General features: G+C 24.5%; 1 protein-coding gene across 1 annotated transcript in view; it reads left to right on the forward strand.

Moving 5' to 3' along the window:
- LOC147806632 (transcription-associated protein 1-like) overlaps nucleotides 1–18,650 on the forward strand; it is a 59,155-nt gene that overhangs the window by 1,590 nt on the left and 38,915 nt on the right. Inside the window, exons 2-8 of the mRNA XM_087169589.1 lie at nucleotides 3,415–3,514; nucleotides 5,320–5,426; nucleotides 6,843–7,007; nucleotides 7,544–7,593; nucleotides 8,384–8,494; nucleotides 11,776–11,859; nucleotides 17,149–17,315. Coding sequence (XP_087025715.1) covers nucleotides 6,920–7,007; nucleotides 7,544–7,593; nucleotides 8,384–8,494; nucleotides 11,776–11,859; nucleotides 17,149–17,315 — 500 coding nt within the window. The 5' untranslated portion in view covers nucleotides 3,415–3,514; nucleotides 5,320–5,426; nucleotides 6,843–6,919. The remainder of the gene's footprint in view (nucleotides 1–3,414; nucleotides 3,515–5,319; nucleotides 5,427–6,842; nucleotides 7,008–7,543; nucleotides 7,594–8,383; nucleotides 8,495–11,775; nucleotides 11,860–17,148; nucleotides 17,316–18,650) is intronic.

Raw genomic sequence — 18,650 nt, forward strand, 5'->3', positions numbered from 1 at the left:
ATGACCAGATTTTATGTTTCTTGATTGAATGTATCAAAGATGGATGTTAGGAAGGAAATAAAACTAAAAAAACTTTATTATAATTAAACAAATTGTATATTGCCAATTTTTATGTATTACAAACACAAAGAAAAAGAATTTTTAAATCATTGCTTAAGTCATTTTTTACATATACAGGGTGTTTCTATTGTACATTTTCCGCAAACATATTTCTTCTAATTACTATTATTTCTATAATTATAAGAATTATAATGCTTATAATTATTCTTATAGTTAATATTATTTCTTCTAAAAACTTTTGCTGTCTTGATTGTTTCGAGATTTTTCTGGGTAAAAACTAACGGTTAGTTAAATATTAAGGAAAGCTATCAAAATAAAATATAAGCTACTCACCAAAACATTTAGTTTTTGCCACTTTTTCTGACACAAAAATGCCAATCTAAAATTTTGGTACTTTCTCGACATTTGAAGTCACAGTTAATCTGATTGAACTAACTATGCAACAGTCTGCAGAAATGTGCAACTCATCCAATGCAATACGTTGAACACACATTATATTGTAATTTCTGATTCGATAACCTTATAAAGCAATAAGTTTTTCTCCCTGTCAAATGACTGGCTGTGGTAGAAATTGGTATACGACAAGTATTATTTGAAACAGACAAAATACAAAAAATAATAATAATAATAGTAGAATATTAACCGAATATAATTGTTAAAAAAAGTCATGTAGTCAAATGTGCAAAAACGATAAGATAATAAACACATTTTCGATTCAAAAGTTCTTAAACGGTCATTTGACTGATTATGGTATGTTTTATGTTAAGGAATTTTAAATGATTTAAAATTCCTGATTTTCAGTCACCTGAAAAATAATAAATAGTTTAATAAACAAAGCTAAATTATATTTAAGGCTATTGAAACATAGCTACTGTAATAACAAAAAGTAAGAAATGGGATGGAATGTCTAAATCAAAATAGACTAATCAAATTTATAACAGGAATAAACCAAGAATTGACCAAAATGTCCATATATAAATAATTGTTTATAATATAAATGATTTTATTTACGTGTGCCTTAGGAGGACATGCATATTTATTTCAAATGTTACTCCACAAAGAAATGCCTGCAAACATTCAGAATGCTTTTGGGTAAAAATCTCACTATATATTTTAAAGAAATGTGTTGATTTTTTATATTAATATCATTTTATAACGCATAAGTTCTAAGTAATGTTATTTTCCAATGTTCAATTTGAAAAAAAGTTCTTTTTTAATTTAATCTTTTAATAGAAATTAATGTTTGTGTATTCAAATTAGCTCTAATGTCATTTTTCACGTAGTTAGTTTTATTCTTTTTATTAGTTTTATAACTCTTTGTCTTTTTCAATTTGTTCAGTTTTGAGTATTGTCCACCCCTTGAATTAAAATTCATTGTTAAAATTTTTTTAATGCTTTTCTTTTAATTAGTTGTGAAATCTATCCTTGTTATTAGGTTAGATTTGTATATTTCTGACTATAGATCTGAATCTGTATAATAGCTGTAATTGTTTTGAATGCATCCTTTTTAATAGGTTTTATATTGCTTTGGTTGATATTTTCGTTTTCTTTAGAATAGTTCTATTAGTTTTTTGTTTGTCTAAATTTTGTACAACTAAAATTTTTCAATTGTAATTTGAGACCTTATCTTTTTACATTGTTTAACTGATAAAAAAGAGCAAAATGTGAACTTATTTTTTTCTAAATTAGCTTAATTTGGTCTGTCAAATTGTCTAGTAATGTATAGTAACGTGTAAAGCAATGAAATAAAAAAATAACTTTTAACAAAAACTTTTTCAGTAATGTAAACAGGTAAAATCATATCTCTTGAATACCGATCACAGTATTTGTGTTTAGTATAGCTTTTTTTAGTAGTTTTTATGGTATTTGCCTGTTTTTTGCCGCATTATGTTGTTCAATTGTTTTTTTTTTTTTTTTTTTTTTTTTTTTTTTTTTTTTTTTTTTTGAATCCTAAACAGGTCACATGTCTGTCCATCAATTTCATTTTCATCATTTAATGAAAATGAATTTCTATGTATTTACATTAACTTTGTGGATTTTTTTTTAATTTCAAAATAGTAGTGCTCCAATGCTAAATCATGCTAGAATATGATTTTTTAATTTTATTTATTTATTTTATTTAAACTAATAAATAATAATGATTAAGACAGGACTTAAATATTTATCATCTTAATCTTAAGTAACTCAATTTTTTTCAAATTGGTTTCATAATTTTTTTCTTACTGTTACAGTCATTGATATAAAATATATTATTTTCATAATAACTCTTTTTTTACTTGTTCAGTTTTTGCTTTAGTCTATCCCTTTTGATTGAAATACATAGTTAAATGTTTTCATCATCTTATTTCAGAATTTTTTTATCCTAATTGAGTCACATATCTTCACCCATTTCATTTTCCTCATTTTACAGAAATGAGTCTATATATTTACATCTAACTATGTATCAAATTTTAAAATAAATTCAATCGTAATTTTCGATAATCATAATTTTAAAATAAATTTTTAAAAAACAGCCATGAAAGAAACAGTAAATGCAAATGAAAAAACAGTAAATGCATATGCTTGTTTCCGTAAAATGAAGATGAAACCCATGTGACCCAATTAGGATTTAAAAAAAAATACTGAACATCATACATATATATGATAATCATATGCATGATAAAGCAAAAAGGATCGACTATTTAAGCACTAAAAAAATGACTCTGAATTAATTATATCCAGCAATGATGAATTTACTTGTTTTTTTAACCACAAAACGTGTCCTGTATTTTAATTATTTTTATTTTATTGCTTTAGAATAGATAATAATTGGGTCACATGCAGAGGTGATTGTGCTCTGGAAAAAATCTGGTTTTCCGGATTTTTCCCTAACCACGTTCTGGAAGTTTCCAGAAATCCTAGGTCCAGAAGTTTCAAGAAATCATCTATCACATTTATGTATAAAAATTCTCGTATATTTTATCTAAAAATATTAGAACTAGAATTTATACTTGGCATCTTTCATTTGTAAATATTTTTTTCTGGTAGAATAATAAATGTGATTAGAGATAAAAGTAAACTTATACATAATTATTCATTTAAATTATGCTGTATATAATTTATTTAGAATTTAATGTTTTGAAAATATCAATGATTTAACATTAATTTTTTGAAATCCGTCATGAATGATTTTACTCAAGAAATTTTCAGGAATTTTGAGTTGGGCTCACAATCAACCCTGCACATTTCTGTGCATGTATTTTACATATTATTTTCTACATACGGAGACAACCCCTACTTCTTTGGAATGATGTATTTTTCTGTCCTTTGATTTTAGTCACTCGGTTTTTAATTCTTTTTTTTTTTCTCTCATAGAGGTATACCTCTACATTATGCTTGTATGAGAAGTGGTTATTTGAATTGTGTATCAGTGCTTCTTGAATCGAATTTAGATCCTAACATTGTTGATAATAAGGTACCAATACTTTTGTTACTTTCTTACATTGTGTTTTTACTAGTATAACTACATTTTCAAAAGAATTTTATGAAAAACACCGACTATCTGGAATTTAACTAACTGCTCTTGTAATCAACATTTTCTAAAGTTCAATAAATAAAATCTTAAAAAAAATTAGAACTTTTCGACAATCTCATTAAAAGGAAGTTAGTAAATTCTTTTGGTATAAAAATTAATTCATCCGTAGTACTTTTACTCACTTATTTAATCTACTTTAGTTATGATTCCTGCAGATTATTTATTTTCTACTTTGACACTTTAAACTTATTTTATCTGTTTTACAAAATCTTTGTATATTTCGTAATATTTATTTATCTTCATAATTTTCATTTACCATTATTATAGTCTCTAACAATTATAGTTAATTTAACTTTATTTTTAAATGTGGATTTCATGATGTCTTAAATTTTTTTAAGTCTGGGTTCTTTTTCAAAAAAATAAGGTAATACCGAAAAACAAGGTTTTTGATTCTTGAATATTTGGAATTTTGCTGAAAATCTGTGCCTTTCAGATACTCAAGTTTTTACTGTATTTAATTCATTTACTAATTAGTATTTTTGTTTGAGTTTTTCTTTATAAATTAAACTGGGGCTTCAATGGTCAGCTTTGCTATCTAAGACTTGCTTATTCATATTATTAGTTCTGTTTTTATATAATAATTTAATCCTTTTTATTAAATTTTTTTTACCAACTAGAACTTGTTTCAAATGATACTGATACTTTTATACTGAATTGTTGATCTATTAATAATACAGTGGAAGATTTATACTATTTAATTCTATAAAATGCAATTCTCGATGAACCACATTAACTTAATTAAAGCATATTTAAATTGATAAATTTTGTTTGATTTTATTTCTAATTCTTCTGATAATTTTAATCTTTTACTATGAATTAATGCTTAAATGCATATTTTTGTGTTACAAAATATTTGCATTTTAAAATTAATTGAATTGAATATCAAGATTTATATCGCGCTATTTAGTGGTTAAGTTTAATGATATGCAAAATTATCGATATTACTGACAATTCTACATAATACAAAGACTAATGTTTGAAGGTTTGCATTATGTAGAACTTTTAGGGATGAGAGTTTTTTTCCTGCTTTTTGGTGGAATTCCGCTTGTATTTTAATTTAATAAAGGATATCTTAAATTATTTTTTTATTATAAAGTTTCGCTTTTTCGAATTTTTAAAAAAGGGATTTATTTGTGGCAATTTTTCTTACGTATGAAAATGTGGTTTAAAATTGCATTTAAGTAAATCTTAAACCACACTTTGCAATTCGTATTTGCACAATTTAAAATTATACATCGCAATTCATATCTGTGTGGTTAAGACATCTTACATTCAGATTCATATTTAGGCAATTTTAAAATCATGTATCAAGGTTTGTATTCCCACAGTTTAAAAAAAATAATAAATACTGCACATCGATATTTTTTATTAAAACATTTATAATATTAATTATACGCATATATACTTCACGTGTGCACTCTTTCCTCACTAAAAGTTCTTGTATTTTTTCAATAACCTAAATGTGTTTTGCAGGTAGCATTTTTGAACTTCGATTATTGTACAGCAATAAAATAGCAGTTATTTTTTTGCATTTTGCACCCTATTTATGAATTGATTCATGAATTATTTCATGTTTTGCATGTTTCTTTGAAATTGTTCATCAATATAAAGTTTCATTATTATTATTTTTATTACTGTATGATTTGTTTTTTATTGTTTTTATTGTACATATTAAATTTTTCAAGGGTAAATTACTTCTGCATTGGGCAGTATTGGCTAATCATTGGGAAATTGTAAAGTTGCTATGTGATTATGAGACAGATGTAAATACAATGATTAAGAAAAATGATTGGTGAAATAATTTATTTTCTTGTTTTATTCCCTTTGATTTTAATTTACTATTTGGTTTTAAGGATTTTCTTAAAATTAGACTATTTTGTTTTTGTTTGTTTGTGTTTTTGTTTGCCTTTTCAAAGCAGGCAAATCCTTAAAATGAGAAAAAAAAAGTGGGAAATCCAGTTAACAAATAACAATTTCCAACTATAAAAATTTCAAATTTTTTGTTGTTTTTCTACTTAGGATGTTGCAAAATCACCTTGCTTTTAAAAACTTTCTATCATGCACTTTTCAAAATTTATAAAACTAATTCTAATTAACTTTAAATCCAGAGATAGATTATTGCCAGAAGCTGCAAAAAAAATTTTTATTGTAGCTTATTGGTTGGGGGGAGGGAATCATTCATAAATTAATTTTTGTTCAGTTATACATTGTATCAACTAAACTGAGTTTTCCATGTACAGTTTTGGCATCTAAGTTTTTAATATTTATATTAACAGTTTTATATTTGTGATTGTAATTTAATCTTATTAAATTAAAACTTTATATTACTAGCATTGAAAATTTTTACCAATATGTATTTTCTTAAAACTATTGATATTATTTTGTTAAAAGTTAGAAAAAAAACTTGCAATTATTTTTATAAAATTTTAGATTTTGTACTTTTAGCCCCATAAAGCATTATTGTGCTAATAATTTTTAGTTAATTAATTTTTAAATTCTGAATTTTGCGACACATTTTATATACGCTAGATTTATGTATGTATGTATATGTGTGTGTATATATATATATATATATATATATATCCTTCCAGGATGCGCATCTGCCCAATTTTAAGACAAATTCGGTTTTTGATGAATTTTTTTAGCAAATCACAGCTGTGATGGTTCGATGGTTTTTTCTGTTCTGACTTTCAACCCTTTTCCACATCATGGAATGTAAAAACAGAAAGTCGCATAATAATTTTTATTTTCAATCAAAGTTTTGTGTTACTTGATTCCTTGATTGTAAAATTTACTGCACGCAGGTCATCAGTGAAAATTCGAAAAATATTTCCTTCTCAAACTTTTTGTCATTTTGTGTTAATAATTAGTGTGTATTATTTTAATTTGTATAAATTAAAATCTATAATTTTTATATTGGTTTTGATTGCTAAAAAATATATGCATTAGCTGATTTAACCTGCATTCTTTGAGAATTGTCTGATGAATCAAAAGAAGAGAAGGAAACATTTTGGATTTGAGATCGATACTAATAATAGATTGATAGTAATAATAAATTGATAGATTGAATAAATAAAAATATTAAAATTATTGTTAGTTTAAAACCAGTTATTTATTTTTCTTGACTTTCAACGTAGTAAAATTCTTTGTGGATGTAAGTAATGTTAAATTCACATATTCTTGAAAATATTTACATTTTTTTTTATAGAATTGTTAAAATTGGAGGTGGGTTTTATCATTGAATAGCTTTTTCTGGAGTCCTTAAGCATAGCAAGGATACCAGTAATGAGTGTATCAGCACCCATTAATGATCCTGTTGCTGTTATGAATACTTACCGCTCATATGTATCAATGCTCAAAAATCCTGTTGCGAGTAAGTTTAATAATTAGTCATTGGGAATTAAAAAATCAGAATTTATTTTCACTTGAAAATTTCTCATAGCAATTAAGTATTTGAGATTACATAGATATTATATTTAGTACTAAGGATGTACCTAATGAACAACTATATACTTATGGCTCATGTTACTTTGTTGGTAATGTTTACAATTCTCATACATTGATATTCACAAAAAATAAAATAACCAAAGTAATATACTTATAAATAAATCTTACTTATCTACTTAAATCATACTTACAGATAACTATATACCTATAAATAAATCATTGTATTTATCTGCACCTGATCAAAAATCATACTTAAATATTCTTACTTCTCATTTTTAATTTAATCAAATCCACATTTCTTTTTAAAGCAAAACCTTGATCAAATATATTTTATGCATTTATTGTAGTAACCTGTAATTATAGCTTATTTTATTTTTTGTTTATTTATCTGTCATTAATTCACTTTTCCTATTGATTTTTATATTGCACAACTTTAATTTTCTCTTTTCTTTTCTTTTATAGAGGATGAAAATAAATTGAAAGCGTTGCCAGAATTGAGTGGAGAGCTTGAAGTAAGGTTTAAATTTAATATAGTAAAATTCTATATTCAGAATGTCATTGTATGGGGAATTTGAAATTTATTTTTTCAGTTTCAGAAATGACAGTTCATTTTTCATAATTTCGCAGATTATATATGCCACAATTAAAGTCATTGTGCCGTTAAGCCCAGCATTCAATTCAATTTTGACTACCGAATTACAGGAACCTTTTTAAACCCCTCCCTATTTATTTAAATTGGCCTCCTATTTTTTGGTTTCATTTTTCACTTTTTTACCAATTTTTTTTCTTTTACATTAAATGCAATTGGCAGTTTAGTTTCCCATATATTGATAAATTTTTTTATTTAGAAATTAATGTTTTAGCATCAATTGTGTGAAGATCATTGAATTTAATTGAATGGCAATTAAGAATTTAAATTCTAAGAATTAAGGAGCATTCAAGTGATTGGCTCAAAAGCTTTTTAAAAACTGTTTAAGCAAGCTGAGACATAAAAACACTATTTATCCTCCCTCCTATATTAGTATTAATAGACTATTAATGATAAACACATGTTATTAGTTTTATTACTCTAATGAAGAAAAAAGAATATTTATTTTGATACATTACAGTTTGAATTTGAAACCTAAAGACTAGAGGCACACCATTGAAATCAAGCATACAATGTTTATAAAAATATTTTTTTAAATAATAAATAAAAATAAAAGAATTTGAATAGATGTTTAACTAACAATGATAAAAAGAATATTTTAATAAAATATTTGTGTTTTAATTTTATAATAAAAGTATCCTTTTATTTTTCAGACTATTGTTAGTAATCCACAATATCCTTCATTTTTGGATCAGGCTATAAAAATTTTCATCAGAATTTTAGGAGATGAAGAACCACAGTTCATTGCTGAAAAAACCACTTATGTATGTATTTTCATGTCATGCCAATGGGTCATTTTGTATATTTTAATGTACATATTTTTATATATATCCTGTATTATTTTTTATGAAGATAGCCAATCTAAATTTTTTTCATTTACTCTTTTATATTTTTTTTTATTCATACATTGTCAATTATTTAGTTTACATAACTGATGAACTTAATGATTACAGTTAATAGTCATTGATATGGGTTTAAGATAACAAAATTTGAACAGTATTTAAGAAATAATCTCATTGTTGCTAATGTCTGTAGGTTATGTAGTGTGTGTATGAAATCAACCTCATTTTAATGTCTTGGCAGAATAATCAGGTTTTTTCTATTTACGCTTGATCTCAGTATGTTTTTATACTCAAGAATGCTGTTTTTAAAAATTAGATTAAATCGGGTTAGTAATTGTCCTGATAATATTGATGTTCCTGATAAGAAATATTTTTTCTGTATTTGACCTGAATTTTGTGTGCGGATAGAATATTTGATTTTTGAGGAATGAATATGCAGATTTTTGAGAAAGTAGATTTAAAGAATTGAAAAATTTTGATCCAATATCTCTTTTCTTTCTTTTTTAAATGCTTGTCATAATCGCAATGTTTGATAGTTCCAATATAGGGACTGTATTGATTATTTACATGGTTTAGATATTTGGAGTCTTACCCAGAGGATTCATTGTTTCAACCTCTTTGGGAATTACGTCATTCAATGGAAAGGAAAATTGATAAGCAATTTTGCAACATCAAATTTTTATGATGTCGATTTCAAGGGTGATATGCCTACTTATTATTTTCACCAAATACAATAAAAAATCTTGTACGATTTCAAAGTTGCACAAATATTGATTGTTTTCTTTCATGTGATTCAGTCAACAAGCAGTTATAAAACTTTTAAATGATGAATTAGGGGATTGCTTACTAAAATTAATGTTCTACATAAATGTTAAGTGGCATATTCATAGCATTTTTGTTTTGAGATCATTGAAACCCTTCTTTAAAGAGATTAAAGAAATCTTCAACTCAATTACACATTTGAATTATATATTGGTATGAGTAAAATATTAACGAATTGATACTGCTCATTTTTTTAATGCAACAGTCTCATCAAATTTTTCCATGTTTTGATTTGGAACTATTATTTGCTGTTCTGTATTGATAAAATTATTCTGGAAACTTTTTGCTATGAACAAGTTATTTTTTTGCTGTGAAATTTTATTTTGTTACTATTAAGTAGAGTAAATTATACTTTTCAATTAACTGTTCTAAAAAATGCTATGCTGTTTCTAATCTGTTCTAATTTTGTCCTGTTTTTTTTATTTTTAAATTGCTGTCTTGATTTGTTCTTTGCCTTGCTACAAAGCTTGCTTAATGTCTTCAGCTTGGGCATTTTATTTAATAATAATGTGTATAACCTTTTTTTTTTATTTAAATATATTTGCAGTTTTATGTCTGTTCAAGTTTTTAGAGATTTATTAAATGTTTTTAAATTTACTAGCAAATAGGATATTTTATATTTTCATCATATAATTTCAAAATTATATTTGAGAACTCTGCTTCTTGTTATATAATATTTTAAGCATAAAAATCTGTCTGTTGTCTAATATTTTATTGACAATTTTTTTAAAAGGTAACTAATCGAACCAAATTAGAATTTTAATATTATGATATATTGTCACGAAACATGCATATTTCACAGTGTATTACAATATTTTTAAAATTTAACTTTTGACTTTGGTCAAGTTTTTGTTAACCAAACAAAATATAAAATTCAGAGTAATATTATAATCTATAATTATCAATGTCCATAATACTTCTAAAATTATCACATTCTATATTTATCATTTTCAATAAAGAGTGCAATTTTTTGATGTTCAAGAACTGTAATTGATAATTGTGTTTTTGATATTTATCATTATTGAAAATTATCATATACTCAATATGTATTCAAATTTACTCAATATAAATCAAATATTGTTATCACAATGGTTATGAATGAATGTTTTGTTGCTCAACCCTAGTAACTAATATGATTCTTGTTGTGGTTTTGGAAATATTTGTTTAAAATTATTATTTAATTATATATTTTAATTTGCTTTTTTATTACGATTTCCTTAAAAAATATTTCCACTAAACTATATTATTTTTTTTTTGGCAACTTTGTAAGAAAATTTTAGAAATAATTCACAGGCTCCCTACAAACAATCATTTGTTACCTCATGGCAAACCAATATTGTCTGTAATGTTCAAATCATTGGGAGGAATTAACAAATATCTTCTTAATAAGTGACTCAATTATATATATAATATATATTATTTAAAAAAAAAAACTTTAATTAATAAGTTGTGTGTAAATCAACTAGCAGGTATGTATATTTTCAAATGGTAACAATTATTGATCAATTTAATTTCCCTAACATTATAGGCAGAATAAGAACTTACAGTATGTTTTTGTTCTGCGTGCATTGTTATTTGTTGAGTATAATTGAAATACATAAAAATCAAGAGCATGTATCTAGAAAAGTTTAAACTTCTGGGATTTCATTTTTATGAGCCATGCTGTTTGATTAAAAAAAGTGTTAAATTTTACAGAAATATTGGGCTGTAAGTCTTTAGGCAACCAAGTGCCCAGGATTTGTAAGCCCGTAACTATAAATAATATTCTAATTAAAACTAAATTTATCTCTCCGTGGTAATACTAGTACAAAAATTATGCAAAGTAAAGTTTATTTGGTATAAATTTTGAATAGCTGAAAATATTTTTTAAAAACTGAAAATTTTCTTCTCTAGCATTTTTATTTACTTCTCTACATTTTATAATAATAAGTAAAAGATTAAGAGTTTGTATTTTCTTCATATTGTGGAAAAAAAGTGGCGCTTTTTGTTACAGAATTTGAAGTGAAATTAAAATTTGACTTACTGTGCTTCATCTCAAAACCGAATTTTTAATTTTAAATACTTGATAAATTTTTTATTTTTTCAGAAATTACTTAACTGCATTAGATTAACTACATTAGTACTACATTAGTACATACTACTATTAGATTAACTACACTAACTACTTAACTACATTCAGATGTTTACATCTGAACAGATTAGCAAATAAAATGTTGCTATTTATAAACTTAGAATTTTGTTGCTTTCATAAAAATTAGAGAAATTATGCTGATATTTTTCTCAACATATATTTCCTCTATATGTTTAATGTTGGAATTTTATGACTTCTCCTATACTGATTTTATTGATGTTTTATTTTTATTCAAATATTCATATTTTAGGTGGAAAATGAGGAAAACATATTGGTAGTTTTAAGAATAATCATAGAATTTCATAAGACCTTCAGGCCACCATGCAGCTTTGAAGTAAGAATGTGTTATTTATATGATTTATCTTTTTCAATGAATTTGCTTTTGTATTAATATATTTCACAAATGTACAGATTCATGGAAAACTATTTTATTAATCAACTTTTGTAAATTTTTGCACTACATTGAGTGGAATGTGTTTCTGTAGATTTATTAACTTACATTTGCACAGGGAAAAGAATATTGACTTGAGTGGATGTCATTTAATGTATCTTATAAGAGATTTTAGATTTTTCACTTGTTTGATTAATTAGTTATTTTGCACTTAAAAGTTTAAAAAGATATTAATATAGGCTTCCATTATAATGACAAATGCTTCTATGAATAATTCTTGATAAAATGGGAGAAGGAAAGAGAGGAAGGTAATGGTTCTGTGATGAATCAATTTATAAATAAAGTTTATAAGCCTATAATTTGCAATATAAATGTCAATGATCACAAGAAGTTAACTCATTTTAAATTCTCTGTACAGAAATTTCTTGCCAAATTGTTCCTAAAGTTTTCTTGTTTTAATTTCTCAAGGTTTTTCATAGACATTGCTTAAAAGAATTTCATATTTTTTGCTTTTATTTAATGAAAAATTCTGAGGAATATTGATGAGTATTGTTTTTCCAATCCAAATTGCTATAATCCTGAAGAATTTTTTTTTTTTTTAATAATAACGAGTCTTAGTCACAAATTAATTTTTTTGAATATAATAATATGCTATTTTTGCACTAAATTTAAATGAAAGTCATAATGAAAAAAATAAATATATTGTGGGGTTCTTTTTAATTTTAGTGTGACTAACTCAAAGTATTAGGGGATATGAAATATCAATGATTCCCCCACAACACAATAGGAAGAATTTATTAGTACTTTGAATTATTTATACTTTTTTTATTATTTTAAAGTCCAGTGTGAAAGAAACCTTTAAAATTTTCATGATTTATAAAGTAGAGAAAAATAAATTAAAAAGAGAATTATGGAGAAATATAGAAATTTTCTCCATTCAGTGTTTATAAGTTTCTCCATTCATTGGTAATTTGTTCTAAATAAATCTTTTTAATGTAATTAAAACCTCTTTTTTTAAATTTTTTTATTTTCATGGTTTAAATACTTTTTTTTATTCACTTATTTTATATTATTTGTTTTGGTACTCTTCACCTGCATGGCCTGTTAAACTTCAATATACCAAAACATCAAGCATCTTAAAATAAAACTTAAGTGAATCTAAAGGTTGCATGCAGTGATGAGAAAATAATGATATATTTAATAAAAAAATTTGCTATTACTAACGCCTCTTCAACTTACAACAAATAAAAAAAAAATCATGAAGACTAGTATAATCAGCATGTGACTTCAAAGCAAAGAGAAAACGTGTGAAATATTAATAATGATATGGTTGTGTTGCTTAAAAATAGGGTTCAGCAAATTTAAATCTATGTATTAAAATAAAGTAGATTTCATCATAAATTTTATCACTTGTAAATATTTTAATTCAATACAATTTTCTGTAGTATTTTTTTTAAAAAAAATTGTATATTCTATTTAATTTGTTGAAATTTTATGAAACATTTATGTGTTTTTTTTCCCTTTAAAATTTTAATTAAAAATGATTAACTGTCAATGCTTTTTTTTGTTGTGTGTTTATTTAATCAGAATTGGTTTATGACAAACTTTTTATTGAAGACGAAAAAATATGGTGTATAAATATTTAATACTCTGAATTATTCAATATGAATACAGTTTTGTGATATATAAACAAGCTCCACCTTTATTGTGAAAACATATGAAATTATAATAATTATATGATTTATTTACCATATTGTATAATTAAACATCATGATATTAATTATGATTATATTAAAAAAGGCAAAATATTTGAAAGAGCATTAATATAATGTATGATTATTATTAATATGATTCTTAATAGCATCGTGAAATCTGTTGGTCACACTATCATGTTACATACCGATTGAAAGAGGAAAATATATTCTAAATTGGAAAAAATAATTAAGCTTTTGTGATTTTCCGATTATTTTTAGATACAGATGTTTCTGCTTTATGTAAAGAATATTTACAAAAATCTGCCTAATTACTTGCATCTTATGTTTGAACCACGGCCTACTCCAAAAGTAAAAAATTTATCAGTAGCTATTTTGGAACTGTTATTGAAAGAAACATTTACCATAACACTGATTCAAATTGAGAAAAGTTAAAAAAGGGGCCCAAATTCAACTACTCAGATCAGAACTTTTTATTAGTTATTAAAATAATTATTAGTTTATATTATATGAAAATTTCAAGTCTTGAGTTTAAAAGCCTTTTTAAATACATGTAGATAAGATTATTGTATTTTTACTCTTTCATTTCCTGAGTAAGCAATAAAAATAGTTATTTGACTAAACCATTATAAAATTTAAACTATTTGTCGTAGCCTTGGTAATATTTAAAAATTATCTTATTCCCAAGTATGAAAGGGTTTCCATTCCTAAAAAAGCCTTAAATTTAAATATGGTTTTAGGATCCCATTAAAAGGTCTGTTTTGCTTTCTAAACCTTCTTAAAGCTCATTCATATTTTAATTTTGAAGACTTCAATTGCATTTTATAATTGTTTTCATAATTATTCTTGATGCTATTGAATTTAAAAATGATATTCAAGTAAAATTAAAAAAGTTATGAAGTAACTTCATTTATAAAAGCCTTAAATTTAAATATGGTTTTAGGAGCCCATTAAAAGGTCTGTTTTTCTTTCTAAACCTTCTTAAAGCTCATTCATATTTTTGAAGACTTCAATTGCATTTTATAATTGTTTTCATAATTATTCGTGATGCTATTAAATTTAAAAATGATATTCAAGTAAAATTAAAAAAGTTGTGAAGTAACTTCATTTAAAAATTTAATGTGAGGAACGTTTTTTTCGTAATTTGATTCTAAAACGTGCTTGGAATCTTTTTTCTTGCTTAATTTATTTGAACTTCAGGTCAATTTTTAGTGGTATTTACTTTAACATCTCTTGAAAAAAAAATTCATGTATGCATGCTTTCAATCTGTATAAGCCTTCAAAGTTAAGGAAAAATTTTCTTATTATTATAATAGAGATGCACTACCTTTTGAAGTGAAGGTCCACATGCAGAGCAAATTGACCTATGAAGGGTTGCATGCCCAAGAATTTAGACAGGCATGTTAACAGCAATTATAGGTAATAATTGTTTTATAAACATCATTGCTCTCGGCACTAAATTCTTTTTATCGGGTAACCTTGTAATATATTTATGTCAAATTAAATGCCTTTAAATGTTAAAAATTAAAAACTGATTACCCAGGGAAAAAAAACAATCAGAAAATCAGAATCAATTTATGAGAAAAGAACAGATAAATAGAAATAAATTTTTAAAAAAATGGGGAAATTCATTTTTCTTTTATCACATTACATAATGCAAAAGTCCATTTAAACATTAAAATTTTAACGTTCATAGAATTAAATTAAAAATAAATAAATAAATATTCTAGTTAATAAAACAAATGCAGGTTAAATTCTTTTGTTTATAGAGAGTTTGTAGGGTTAAAAATGATTCAAATTAAAACAAAACCCTTTCAGTGCAAAATAAGATTCTGCATTTAGTAGGGAATATACCCCAACTTTAAAACATTAATTTTAAATAAATTACAAGTGCAGGGGCTGGAAGAGAAAAGAAAAAGAAAACATTAATTTTTTTAATTTTGATCTTAAGAATCTATTTTTTAATTATTATTAATTGGTATCAATTTAATCTATGGATTTATCAACTTAATTACATGAACTTACAGAGCTACCTATGATTGTAATCATACTAACTTGTAATTATACTATTTTAGAATAATTAGATATAGTACAAACCTTAGAAATTAAACTTTTTAAAATTTTTTATTTAAGAGTTTTAATCCATTGTTTGATGTCCTATCCCACAGTTTTGAATTACATCTGCTTATTTAGCTTTTTTTGTTGCATTTTTAATACACAGTTTTTAAGAGTAAACTTTTTCTAAATTAAGCTGAAAATATTTTAATTTTAATGATAACAATATTATAATAATATTTTAATTTTTAGGAAAATTAAAGTATTGTTTAGAAAGTCAGGCATTGTTAATCTTTCACAGTATAAATATTAAATTAAATAAATCTGAAAGATTTACATACAATTTCTTTTGACTACAGATTGCATAAAAACATACATTGTGTGGTTTTTACATTTATGATATTTTATAAAAAAAAATTTTCAACATGCAGCTGACTTAACTATCTTTAATTGCATATTCAAGCTAAAAAAAAAAAAGAAGTTAAATTTAGAATTTGGAAATTTACTTTTCAAGCTAAGTTTTTATTATGCTTCAATTTGAAAGACTTACAAAAATTTAAAAATAACCTTGTTAAGTCACTGAAAAGACACTGTATTAGTGTAATATTTATTTAACTTACAGCATTACCTGTGTCCTTTTACATTGGGTTAGTTCTCTGCCTTGGAGATTTTGGAACTTGCTCTTAAATATTCTAGCTATATAATTCAAAAGCCGAATATTTTTTTTATTTGCTTTAATTTTGAGATAAAGAGTAGAGTTATTATATTTTTTTTAATAACAAACAATCTATTGAATTAAAATATTTTAAAAATAACTTTTATTTTTTATGCAAGTATTTTCAATGGTACACAGACAGTTTTTTATTTTGTCCTTTTCAAGAAAATAAAAATTCATATGAAACTTAGAATTTGAAAATTTGATTGATGCATTTTAAACAGAAGGATCAATCAGTAAGAATGTTCCCTAGGTTTCCAAAAATCGTGATTTGTATTTTTTAAGATTTTGACTGTTTTTCTTGTTGTTTGTTTTTCTTGATAGAATTGTTTAAAATATTGTTAAAAAAATTATTAGATTAAAAAAAATGATGTCATGTGAAAAATATGAACTGGATCATTCAAAAACTCAACTTTCAAATTATTGTTTACTTTTCAGAAACCGAAGGGACTTTAAGCAACCTCCAAAAGTTCCCTGTCCCTGAACTCACCCATCCTTTTATAAATGTCATACTTTGTTGCTTATAATGCATAATGAAGGCATAACAATTTATTGTATCAATAAAGTTTAACTGGTAGTTCTCTTAACCAAATTATTAGCATGGTTCTCCAGTTTTATGTGTGTTTAAAGAAAAATGTTAAACTGAAAATTACAAAATTACTTTCTTCTGTACTTTCTAGCATTAAAAATTGTTACTTTGTGATTTTTCTTTTTTTTTTATATTGTTCATATATTTGATTTCTTTTACAGGTTTATTTAATCCCAAGAGCTACTATGTCCTTAAAGGCACTGGCAGAGCTACCTATAATTGTTGTCTTGATGTACCAGCAATATAAAATGAGTGTTCATAAAGATGTCGAAGAATTTGTGCCATTGATAATGACAACTAATACTTTACAACCCATAGCTCAACAGAGGTAACTTAATTTTAACATTACTCAAATATTTTTTTCCATAGAAAGTTTAATATTAGTGACTGTACTTCAATGTTGAAATAGTCTATGAAGTGATAAATGTTTTAGTAAATGTCTCTTTGTTTGCCAAATTACTCTTAGATGATAATATATCTATATATTCGATAACTAAGAAATCTCTGGAAGTATTAAAAATGTTGCACTTCAGATTCCAGAAGTTGGAAGCAGTTTTCAGTTGATAATGATCATCGTCAGTATTTACATAACTTTTGATTTATCTAGCATTGATTCTCATATTTGCTATAATAGTATTTGTTTTATTAAAATTTTCTTGTGTCTAAATGAAAACTAATTTAAATTTAGCAATGTGAAATATCACAAAAATATATAATTTTGATTAATTTCAGAACAGTCATGAAGAAATAATTTCTAATTTTATAGAAAAACTCATACATCCAATAAAGTTTCAATTAATTCACAACATGTCCTATATAAGATAACGATAAAGTATTCTCTTTGATGAAATGCATCTGAATGTGGATATGTAATTTTTTAATTCTTATTCTGTTTGGATCAAATCACCTAAACTTAGAATATATTTTTTTTTTAAATATCTTACAACCAGCTCATAATTTAATTACGAAGTAGTTAGCCTAAGAAATATTTGTCAATATCACAAAAAATTTGATATTTTGTAATCTTTTTCAAAAATAAAAGCTTGTTAATCTTTTTTTAATTAAAACAAATGTTGTATCCAAATGAAATCAGATTTATTTTATTGGTCTCAGTTTTTATTCTTATCCTTGATTAAAATTCTTATCCTTGATCCTTGATTGAAGCTGGAATGTCTTTTCTTTTTCTTAGAAAAGGTTTACAGCAAAAAATATTGCAAAGTGTGAGTAAGTTTTTTTCTAAATATCTTAAAACAATGTCATATATTCAACTAAAAAAATAGTCTAAGGAATATTGATGATATCGTATATAACATATTTTATTACTTTGTTACACTTATTAAAAATGAATGTTTCTTAATTGACACAAACATTTTACTATTGAGTTCAATGTAACTTATTAAGTTGATCAGCCCACTAGGTATACCAAGACTATAATTAACACCACTCTTGCATCACCTTTTAATATACTGCCCTCTTCTCAAACTAGGCTATCAAATTGGTACATTACAAATGGTCAACTTGCATGATTTTTGCTGTAAAATCTATTTTATTGATTTTGATCTTGATTGTTGTTTTATCCTTGACTCCCTTGTCATTTTAATTTTATTTTTATAATGTTTGCAGTCAAAATATAGCAGAAAATATAGAGAGAAACTTTTTAAAT

This window comes from Parasteatoda tepidariorum, chromosome 8, assembly GCF_982258835.1.
Source record: "Parasteatoda tepidariorum strain Cologne lab strain chromosome 8, Ptep-v5.0, whole genome shotgun sequence".
Classification (NCBI taxonomy): Eukaryota; Metazoa; Arthropoda; class Arachnida; order Araneae; family Theridiidae; genus Parasteatoda; species Parasteatoda tepidariorum.